The 11,622-nt window shown below is 38.4% G+C and overlaps 1 protein-coding gene across 1 annotated transcript; it reads left to right on the top strand.

The window, feature by feature from the left end:
- The first annotated feature begins 4,095 nt into the window (after positions 1 to 4,095).
- On the top strand, positions 4,096 to 10,107 carry LOC113570153 (phosphoglucomutase-1-like). The gene is made up of 11 exons (XM_035536072.1): positions 4,096 to 4,819; positions 5,581 to 5,743; positions 6,012 to 6,158; positions 6,255 to 6,380; positions 7,837 to 8,027; positions 8,286 to 8,440; positions 8,697 to 8,812; positions 8,977 to 9,112; positions 9,261 to 9,444; positions 9,589 to 9,723; positions 9,965 to 10,107. The coding sequence occupies exons 1-11, from the start codon at positions 4,343 to 4,345 to the stop codon at positions 10,052 to 10,054; spliced, it is 1,920 nt and encodes a 639-aa protein (XP_035391965.1). The 5' UTR covers positions 4,096 to 4,342; the 3' UTR covers positions 10,055 to 10,107.
- Positions 10,108 to 11,622: the final 1,515 nt, after the last annotated feature.

The raw sequence follows: 11,622 nt of genomic DNA, 5'->3' as shown, positions 1-11,622 counted from the left end.
AAGCTATCTCTTAAATGTGATCATAGAATCACAGAGTCTAACGACAAAGTTTGGGGGCATGAGTACCAAAAGCAAAGACCCCCTTTACTTCAGCTTTGTCCTTGTAACAACCAAAAGCGCTTGACTGGAAGATCTCAGAGACCTCACACTTGCATGGGGCACTGAAAATTCACAAATATATTCAGGAGATTTGCCATGTATAATAATAATTTTAAGTAATTCTAAATTTCACTGGCAGCTAGGGGAAAGAGGCAAACATTGGACTAATCTGATTCTTGCATCTAGTCTTTGTAAGCCGTCGGCCAGCTGCATTTCAGAGTAACTGAAGTTGAGCCAAAGCTCTCTCTTTTAAGTAGTTAAAAAAAGTAATTACAATACTTTAAGATGAACTTCTCTACATCCTGAAAGGACAAAGCAGGACTAATTTTAGCAATAATTCTTAACTGGAAAGTTTCTTGATATACATTAAAAAGCATAACTGAAACTGAAAAATAATGCCCATGTTTCTAGGAAAAGCGATCAGTTTTAATGTGAGCAGATCAAACGCTAACTGCAAATCTCTAGAAAAACCATTAGGGCCAACAATCAAAACCTCTATTTGTTCATCATTTAATTTACAAGATAGCCAGCCAAATGGGAGGAGGCCTCGGGGTAGACTCAGGACCTGCTGGAAGGGTTACATCTCCCTGCTGGAGGGGTTACATCTCCCTGGTGGCCAGGGTACACCTGGGGATTCCCTATGAGGAGCTGGAGGAAGTGGCTGTGAACAGAGACACCTAGGCTTCGCTGCTCACCCTGTTGCCATGGTGACCCTGAAATTGACTAAGCGAAGAAGACAATGAGATGAGATGAAAAATACAGCCAAGAGTCATCTGTATAAATGTGAAAAGCAATATTGAAACATGACGGTGTGTAGGAAGAGTAGGAAATGATGGTTGTCCAGTATAGATATTTGATACAGATCATTTTGAATAAGGTTTACTACTGCTGCAGTGATGTCTAATCATGAAAGGCAATGGTTTTACACCACTGGCCAGTGTAGGGCATCTAAATGACTTTTTCACATCAGTTCATTAAACCTTTTGACAATGAAATGGCCAGTAAAAAACCCACTAGATTATTTGATTGTACTGGTGGAACAAAGGTTTAACACTTTTGTTCATGCTTCACAGCTGTGACAATCAGCTTGACATATCAAGTGCCTTGGCCCCAATGCAGTACAACCAGAGGTGGGTAGTAATTTACATTTACATTTAAGTTACTTTTTGAACAAATTGTGCTTTAAGAGTGGTTTTAAAAGAGCATACTTTATACTCTTACTCAAGTACATTTGCGAAATCGAAACTCCCGTTATATTCATAACCGTTCTTTCCGTATTAAAAAAAATAATAATTGTGTACGTTTGTGTGGGAGGGATAGTGAAATCCCTAAAGATGATCACTGAGTGTCAGCTCTTTACTTCAGTAAGTTAATGTGACAGCATTGTTCCAGCCCACTAGCCTTTTCCTGGCCAGACTCAGCTCCCACTCACCTGAGTAATGATAAGATACACCTGTCTCTCATTCCAGTCACCCATATAATACCCCAGTTTCCCACCTCCAGCTTGCTTAGTATTGTATCCTTATGTGCATACCGAGCGTTTCTCTGTTTCTCTTGATTCCCCGGCTTTTGACCTCTGCTTTCTCCTCAGACTACACCTCGGATTATTCGTACCTATGGACTTGCAGTGGGAATGGTAACCACGACACTCCTCGTTCGGACTCCCCCTGCGTTGACGAGAGCTGCTGAGATCTGCCACAGACCCATTCCTGTCAGTGTCAATAAACTCGTGCTATTGGATCCCGGGAGTTTTGTTACAGTTACACAACTGTACAGCAATAAACAGACATGACGTAATAAACAGCGAACAGGCACATTTTCCAGCGTGTGACACAAATTACATTTATGAAAAGTAGCTCGTTATATATCCTTTTCTCTAAGGCGCACATATCTGTGTGTGAAATCTGGGCTCTAACATGCATTATTAATATGAAAGTAACGTGTGATCAATGATATTCTGAAAAAACAATGGCCAGCTACCTACGTAGCTATAAACTACAAGCAGAAGGAAAATGTATGCAGGGTCTGAACTGAGATCATGACGATTATGAATGCATGCCCCATACTGAGGCATATTTCAAGATTCTAAATATTATAATTGCTTCAAGGTTATAAAAATGAAGGTTTGCAATTGATTTTATATATAGATTTTTTTTCCGACCACATACATTCTGCAGTTGTAACGAAGGATATCTAGCTAGCCAGCTGGTCTGACTGATCGATACGTTAGATATACATTAGATTGATCAATACGTTAGATAAACTCAGAATATTAAAAGAAACTGTACTTATCACAAAATGATTAAAACATCCAGTGTGATGTTTGTTATATGCACAATAGTAGCCAATATGAAAAACCTCATGTACCTTAAACTAAGTAGGACAAAAACCCAGAGTAAAGAAAAACGGCTGTGAAGTGCTTTTGTACACCGATTCCAAATGTTTTCAGAATTTCTCTATCAACCATTAGTTTGTTTTTTTTTTCCATTATATTTATATCTACATTATATTTATATCTACATTATATCTATATCTTACATTTAGCAAACGCGATCTACCAAATTGCTTTTAGCTGTCTACTTAGGACAAATAGTTTACAACCAAATCATACTCACTTGTCACTCAAATTTGTTGAATGAGAGCGGCGGAGTGTTGATGTTCCAGGGTACCCTCACGCCTGTTTACTTCTGGTTCTTTCCTTTTAGCTGTGCTGCCATAGCTAGATCTGCTGGAGTCCATCATTGCACATTATAGTTCCCTAATTTACACACCCTTGTACCTGGACATGCATAATCTAGTCTCTCTTTCTGCTGATGCACACCTACCCCTGATGTCGTGATGTTACTGAGCCTCATCCCATCTCAGCTGCAGTGGCTACTCCAACCACCCCATGTTGTCCCTGCTGTAGCCCACCACACCTCCACCCCAGCCAACTACTTATCCATTGCCCTTAATGGACGTTCTCTTAAGGGATGGGTCTTGGACACATGCACACCTCAGGACAAGAGTAGGACCTTTAGAAAGTTGGACAAGACATTAATTAGTTATTTTTAATTCATTTTTCTCTTAAAATTATTATTGTGGTGACCATTGTCAGCCAAAGGAGGACGGGCCCCCTCTTTGAGTCTTGGTTCCTCTGAAGGTTTCTTTCTCATGCTCTAGGAAGTTTTTTCTTGCCACTGTTGCCCTTGACTTGCTCACTGGGAGCTTGGACATTTGTAAAGCTGATTTGTGACAACATGTGTTGTTAAACAGCGCTATAAAAATAAATTTTTATTGATTGACAAACATCATTATGCATAGAAGGCCTATGGAAAATGGCGAAGGAAATTGGAGCTCCTCTATGTTGGCAAGCTATTACTGGACACTGAAGAAGGATATTCAATATTGTACATATCTGAAGTGTAATAACAGCCTTATTTATGTATAAGTAATATATACTTATTGTAAAATTCACTTAAAATCCATGCCTTGGATTGGAATTCAGAGTAAAAATTTGTTGTCTGGTGTTAAGTGAGATATGAGGAATTCACTTGCTACTTGATTTGTCTTTTTAACAGATACTTTCTTACTTTTACTTAAGTACTAATTTAAATTACAACTTTTTGCAGCAGCCCGAGTGCCGCAGGGCAAGGAGCAGGACGTACAGACTCCCTCGACGAAAACAACAGTGGCACTCACACATAACATAAACAGCTAACATGAACAACGTGACTATGAACAAAGGCAATGACCAACAATGACGCACACTTCCACAGCAGTTTAAATACACAAAGACATTACACGATAAACCATGTGCAGGTGTCCGCAAACTTTTACCGTGACACTTTTACCTCTACTTGAGTAATTGTTATTTTAAAGTAACAGTAATTTTACTTGAGTACAGATTTTTTTTCATTACTCTACCCACCTCTGAGTACAACATACCATAAGCCTCAACAAATCCCATGTTTTCATAGAGTAATAGTTATTGGATAACACTGATTGCTTACTTCTATATAATACTCAGCTGCTGAGATCTTTGACTACCACTGAGGATCCCTCAAACATGCAACAACAGTTCAAGATGTGTCTCAATTTGCTACTGTTACCCATTACTCCCTCAGCCTTTGGTTTATTCACTTAAAACGGTCTCAGTTTAGCCTGTGGCTGAGCTAATGTGATATCTCATTGGCTCTCATCATGTAGATCATCTAAGCCATCTGGCTCAACAGCATTGTAGCGAGCAGGAAGTCTGACAGTGATGCCCCTGCACATGTGCAAGGAGCAACCCATTTTCAGTTACTGTCCTACACAGCCTCTTTATTTTTGGATCCTTGATGACCCCTCTGCCAGTCTGTGGAATGCCCTGGGGCTGCCAGAAGGCTTCCCTCTCCTCCTCTTTCCTCCCAGTTCCCGGAGCTCTCAAAAAGGGACCACGCGGCAACAGATCTCCTCTTCGTGTCTCTTCTCGCCTTCCGCAATGGAAGAAGGTCCCCTGCGGGTGCTGACTTTCCCCACTACCCCATTTCCTGACCAGAGGCCCGGCACCAGTGGGCTGAGGAAGAAGGTCTATGTTTTCCAGTCTAAAAGGAACTATCTGCACAACTTCATTCAGAGTGTCTTCTCCTCCATTGACCTGCGAGATCGCCAAGGCTCCACAGTGGTGGTTGGAGGAGATGGACGATATTTCAACACAACTGCCATCCAGGTCATAGTGCAAATGGCCGCAGCCAATGGGGTCAGTTGCTCTACTTCAATGTTTTGTTTTTAAGACATTAGTACTGTGTATGATTGAAACTTATCATTTTTGCTAGAACTCAGCATCCATTAATCTATTAGCAAAGCCTGATATCTGTGTTCACAGCTCTTCCAAATTTTAACATGTTTCTCAGAGAATAATCAAAAAATCATCTTGAATGACTTCATATGTCGATTGCAAAGAACAACATTGTGAAATTAATTATGGCAACAATTGCACTGATACAGCATGTTATTTTAAATGATTAGTCAGAGGCAGGTGCAAGTGAACTACAAAATGATCCCTTTAAATAGAAGTAATTAGACCTGCTTTGTCACTGACACTTAAACAATCCTAAAGGTCACAAAGATATTTATTCTTGACACCACTGGTAGAGTTGTGCATATATATATATATATAAATATATTATACACAACACGACACCAACTATAAATGTTTTCCTAATTTTGTCAGTTACATTCCAGCACAGATGGAGAAGCCAAGCATAACTGCCACAGTCAGTCTGATGACACAGAGAATTATTGCTCACTATATTTAAACCTTTTAATAGTGTATAATGGAATGATGCTTATGTTTTTATATTCCAAAGGTCATTGCTTAAAATATAGCAATTTCTTAAGATATTTATACAATGCTCTGTTATGTTTTTAAAAGAAAATGTTAAACTAAGTAAAGTGATTCGTGAAAGGCCACTAAAACCCTCTAAGACTCACCCATGTTCCCACATTAACCTCTCTCAGGTAGGCCGCCTAGTTATTGGTCAGAATGGCATCATGTCCACGCCAGCTGTTTCATGTGTGATCCGGAAGTATAAAGCTATTGGTGGAATTTTGCTGACTGCCAGTCACAATCCTGGAGGACCAGATGGAGATTTTGGAATTAAGTTCAATATCGCCAATGGAGGTAACAAAACATAACAAACAAAACAATAACTACAACAAAAAACAGCTGTAATCAACAGAATATATGTTGAATATCTGACAAGAATTTGGCCTTTCACGGTGTAAGCGGATGCAAAAACATTATAATATAATATAAGTAATTTTAGTGCTTACATGGGACACTGAAGGCTTAAATATACACATTCATACACCTAAACAGAACATGCATCATCATGGTAGTTCGACAGTCTTTCTCTATTATATCCTGACATAGTCTGTTTAAAACACAGGGCCTGCACCAGAAACTGTCACAGAGCAAATCTTCCAGATAAGCAGAACCCTTGAAGAGTATGCCATCTGCCCTGAACTCACAGTGGATCTGGTAACCCTTGGCAAGCAGACCTTTGACTTGGAGAACAAATTCAAACCATTTACAGGTGAAGGCATAGTTAATATTACATTAATATCATGATGATAAAGTTAATAAACATAATAAAGATAATTATGCATCTTATTGTATGCAACACTTGCAGTGGAGATTGTGGACTCAGTGGAATCCTACGCAAATATGCTGAGGAACATCTTTGACTTTGCAGCACTTAAGGAGCTGCTATCTGGAGAGAACCACATACGCATTCGTTTAGATGCTATGCATGGAGGTAAGAAACTGCTATGTTGACTGACAACTGTATACTCATACAAGCACAGTCAAAGAAATTTACAAAAAGTAGAAGCCTCGCCAATTTCTTGCCAGTTGTACTTTAACTTATTAGCAAAGCAAAATAGTTGGAAGAAAATCCTGGGGAGAGCATTTCCTTTCTGAGCTTAAAAAGTGCTAAATTTGCTAAGGTTTTTGATTTTATACTATACACTGATGACATTTTCTGTGCAGTCAGAGGTTAGCATTAAGGACCCTATGTAACCCTTGTAACCCTTGATGTTGGGCTGTCATTTGAGTCAAATAAGTGCGAATTTGTAGTACTTGCTTTAATGATTTCTAGGGTAGACTGCCAGGTTACCCTGTTGACTAAGTCATCTTCATTTAGTTCAGAATGTGGCAGCCATTACATCCTGCATTAATTACAAAGTCTTACTTATGATGTTTAAAGCCCTTAATGGTCTAGCTCTCTTGAAGCATTAGCCCATCTGGATTACTTTGATCATATGAGGCAGGCTTACTGCAAATCTCTAGGTTTGCTTACAGCTCAGCTGGTGGAAGATCTTTTCCTTATATAGCTCATAAACTCTGGAATCAATGTTCCAGAAAACATTAGGAATACATTTCATTTTCTTTTATATTTTGCTTTCACTTTTTTACTTCATACTTTTATTTTATTTATTTAATAATACTTCTAATACTACTAACAATAATAATAACTCACTTGCCTTTTTCAGTTTAGTTTCACAATATCAAAGCCATGTTTGTTATTACTAGGTGTAGGCCTATAGCTACAGGATATCTATCATAGAAAAAGCCACAGCTGTGAACTTCCCAAAGGCCGGGTCATCTAGGTTTGGGTCAGATAGAGTTTCTACACTTCTGTTAGCTAAATGCTCAAGCAGAGATGCCTGACATAACACTGATACCAAAGGCAGAGTTTCCCTTTCAAAAAGGAAGCCCTGCAATGTGGAGTACACTCTTGAAATGTATGGCATTTTAACAAGGTGTGGCATGCACACAGCTCACTTAGCTTAGCCTGAGTGGTCAGCATTTTAATATAAGGGGCATTCTTTGGTCATTCATTTCAAACTAGTGATAAGATGAAATATATTTAAACATGTTAACATGTTTCATTGTATTTCTCATCCAAGGTTGAAAATCAATAAGGAGCAGTGGATTTTATTGTACTGCACCTGATTTGCTATTGGCGAAATTAGAAATTAGAGTAACTTCTACTGCATATCTGTCTTTTGAGCATTGTAACAAAAATCTTTAGATATGCTTCACATGGACTGCCTTATCTGAACTCTGTAACAATATTTTTTTCTAATAATATAAATTTTAACAGAAAATCCACTTGCTACTACTTTACATCTTTATGTATTTCTGTGTGATACTGTATCTATCACTTTTTCCAGACTCTGACTAAATTTGCGCGTATGTTCATTTTAAAGTGGTTGGTCCATATGTGAAAAAGATCCTGTGTGAGGAGCTGGGCTCCCCTGCAAACTCAGCCATTAACTGCATTCCTCTGGAAGACTTTGGTGGTCAGCATCCAGACCCTAACCTGACTCACGCCGCAGATCTGGTTGAGACCATGAAGGGTGGCCAGTATGACTTTGGAGCTGCCTTTGATGGTGATGGTGTGGGTGTTCATAACATCCTGCTACATGATGAGTTCAACCTTTATTGTTCATTGAGACATTTTAATCTCCAGGATGACACAGATTTGTTACTATAAAAATCCACTCTCATGTCACCTCAAGATTAGATGAGATTACTATTTTAAAATATTCCTTTTGTCCTCAGCCCACATTTATGTTTAAAGGTACTACATGATCTCAAGGACTATTCTTAGACTCAACTCATTTCACCCTACCTGACCCTGTTTCTTTCTTTTTAGGACCGTAATATGATCCTGGGGAAGCATGGGTTTTTCGTTAACCCCTCAGATTCGGTTGCTGTCATTGCAGCCAACATGTTCTGCATCCCCTATTTTCAGCACATGGGAGTGAGAGGCTTTGCCAGAAGTATGCCCACCAGTGGAGCACTTGACAAGTGAATATAACTTTTAGTTTTATATGATGTTGCTAATTGTGAAACCTTTCAGACAAAAATGTGAAACCTCTCACTTCATACCAAATAATTACAGATTTACCACAGTACTGCTGTTCTCTGCGAGGACACATAAAAAGTTTGCGAGTGTGCTACAGCTTTACATTCACAAAGCCCCTCTTAATCTGGGCTTGATCTGGGTTTAAGGCTGATGAACTTTGGGGTCAATGAGGTAACACCATGCTCATTCATTACATAGTGTGGCTAAAGCAACCAAAATACAACTGTACGAAACTCCAACTGGGTGGAAGTTCTTTGGGAGCCTGATGGACGCTGGTCATCTGTCTCTCTGTGGAGAAGAGAGCTTTGGCACTGGTATCTAAAGTCCAAATTGCATTTGAATTATATTGTTCATAGACTTTTAACATTGAATCTTTTTCAATTTTTTTTTCAAATGCGTACATTGTTATGATTAATTTTTAGAATGGATTATAATTCTACTATTATGCAACATCTTATGGTATGGACCTTCTTCTCAGGTGCAGACCATATCCGGGAAAAGGATGGTCTCTGGGCTGTGCTTGCATGGCTTTCCATTCTTGCTGCCAGAAAACAGAGTATTGAGGAGGTTATGACTGAACACTGGAAAACCTATGGCAGGAACTACTACACCAGGTAAAGATACACCTAACTCTATCAGAACATGGGAAAATTCAACACACCTTTTTTTCACATATGAATTAAAGATATATGTTTGCAACTGCAGACTACCATGCCAGCCAAATGGTACAGAACAGACTGATTACTTTGAATCTCCTGACAGGTATGACTATGACAATGTGGACATAGATGCAGCTGTGGAGTTGATGTTAAACCTTGAGGTGATCATTTCTGATAAAGAGTTCATTGGGCAGAAGTTCACTGAAGGAGAAAAAACCTACCAGGTAGAGAGAGCTGACAACTTTGAATACAGTGACCCAGTAGATGGAAGCATTTCAAGAAACCAGGTATAATCTAATTTTATATTATATATATATATATATATATATATATATATATATATATATATATATATATATATATATATATATATATGAAACATATAGTAAGATAAAAAACCTTCACATAATAAGAAAAAAACCTCTCCACAGGGATTACGGATCATATTTAAAGATGGTTCTCGCATAATCTTTCGCCTGAGTGGAACAGGTAGTTCTGGGGCTACAATACGCCTATATATTGACAGCTATGAGAAAGATGTGAACAAGATTTTCCAGGACCCACAGGTACATTTATAGCCTTTGGTTTAAGCCATCTGTTTTATTGTTGTTGATTTCCCCAGTAGTCTAGAAATCTTAACAAACCTGAATAGGATACCTAAAAAGTAGTTAATTTAAATTATTTTGGTGAAAGTGAGTGATTTAAACTCTTAAAGGAAGTGAACACTAGTTGTAATAGTGACTATTATTAGGCTACACGTAGAAAAGACAATGTGTCTGGCTTAATTTTTCTTATAATTTACCACAGGTGAAGCTGGCTGAGCTTGTGACCATTGCTGTCCAATTATCGCAACTGCAAGAGAGGACGGGAAGGAGTAGTCCTACTGTCATTACATGATTTTTTTTTTTATTATTTGGCTAATCTTTTTAATAAAACTCGTTTCTAGAGTAGTTTTATGGAGTTTACTCTTTTCTTACTCACCTACGCAAGCACACGTCTCTAACACGCTAGCTTCTGTCTACTGTTGCTTAACAACGCCAAATGCGCGCTCAGCAGCACTGCGTTTTACTCGTCAATACTGTGGAATGAAAACACGCACTCTACATAACGTCTACTATCGTAAGGGACATTATTTTTCCTCACAATTTTACTTCAAATCTAACTTCACATGAGACGTCGCTGAAAAAAAAACAAAAACCATCAGGTTCATAGACCTTGATTATGATAGCCTAGCTTTAGAATTACAGCTAAACAATTTCCTACTTGGTTAATCATTGACAGAGGTTCAATTCTGGCAAGCAATTTTTGTTGTTTAGCTGTTTGTTTTCCTCTCTATAACGTCACTGCGAGCTACCTAATCAGCTTCTCAAGATATATTTGACGTTCGTTAAATATAGCATTCATGTTTGTAGCTAAACTCAGCAAACTAACCCGGTTTCTCCGAGTAACAACAGCTTCTTTTGTTTTGCATCACAGGTGCCCAAATCTAACTTAACACCCTGCAGAGTTTAGGTCCAACACACCTGACGTTAGTATTCAGATTTTACTGAAGACCTGGATCAGGGATGTTTGAATGGAACTCTGCATTGCAGCAGATTTCCAGGACCTTAGTTAGGAACTAGTGCCTTGGGTTTTATGTTATTTACAACTCTAGAGAACCACTGCTCTAATATGGATGCTTCTGAGACACTCTCAACTGAATCATACAAGTCAAGTCACATTTCCTGTGCAGTGAACAACCCAGAGGTGGAGTGTAAGAATGCATATCTTTAGATAACATCTACATTTTAAAATGTTATTAGAAACATGTAGTTGAAATTTTATTACTACTATGCAGTCATAAGTCACAATCAGTAAAGTTTTCTGTACCATTTCTACACTAGGAATACAATTTCATTTATTCATTCAAAACCTCCATTATGGAAGCTGTGCCTGATGCTGGGCTGGAATCACGGAGCAGGTAAAGTGCAGTTTTATCTGGCCCTTCATGTTGCTCTATACATTCTTGCTTTTAATTTATCACATTTCATGCCAGTATCATATTTAATTTCAGTATATTCCAGTATGAAGATTCATTTTATCCCACCCAATTTACTTACATATAATACAAGGGTTGTATGCAGTATCGCCTTTGAGGAATATCTCAGAGCATGGGTTAAGATTGCCACCACTAAAGCTGTGCATCTAATGAGAAAAGAATGTAAGAACCACACTGTAAACAGCAGGCATTCACAGTATGTTATCATAGTACCTACTTATTTACCTACATGAATATTACCTAGTAAACATCATATGAAATATAAAACTTAGGAAACACTACAATGTGCTTAACCTTTTCATATAGGTGAAGAATTGCAGGATGGAGGAATGTTAATCGTTCCATGTATTTTTGCTCTCTGTAGCCCTGGATGAGTTGATCCAGTGCCCTGAAAGGTTTGCAGCACATTACGGCATATCAGGCAGCG

This window comes from Electrophorus electricus, chromosome 18 (assembly GCF_013358815.1).
Source record: "Electrophorus electricus isolate fEleEle1 chromosome 18, fEleEle1.pri, whole genome shotgun sequence".
Classification (NCBI taxonomy): domain Eukaryota; kingdom Metazoa; phylum Chordata; class Actinopteri; order Gymnotiformes; family Gymnotidae; genus Electrophorus; species Electrophorus electricus.
Note: the sequence above shows the minus strand (reverse complement) of the source record. Positions and strands in the feature narration are given on the sequence as shown.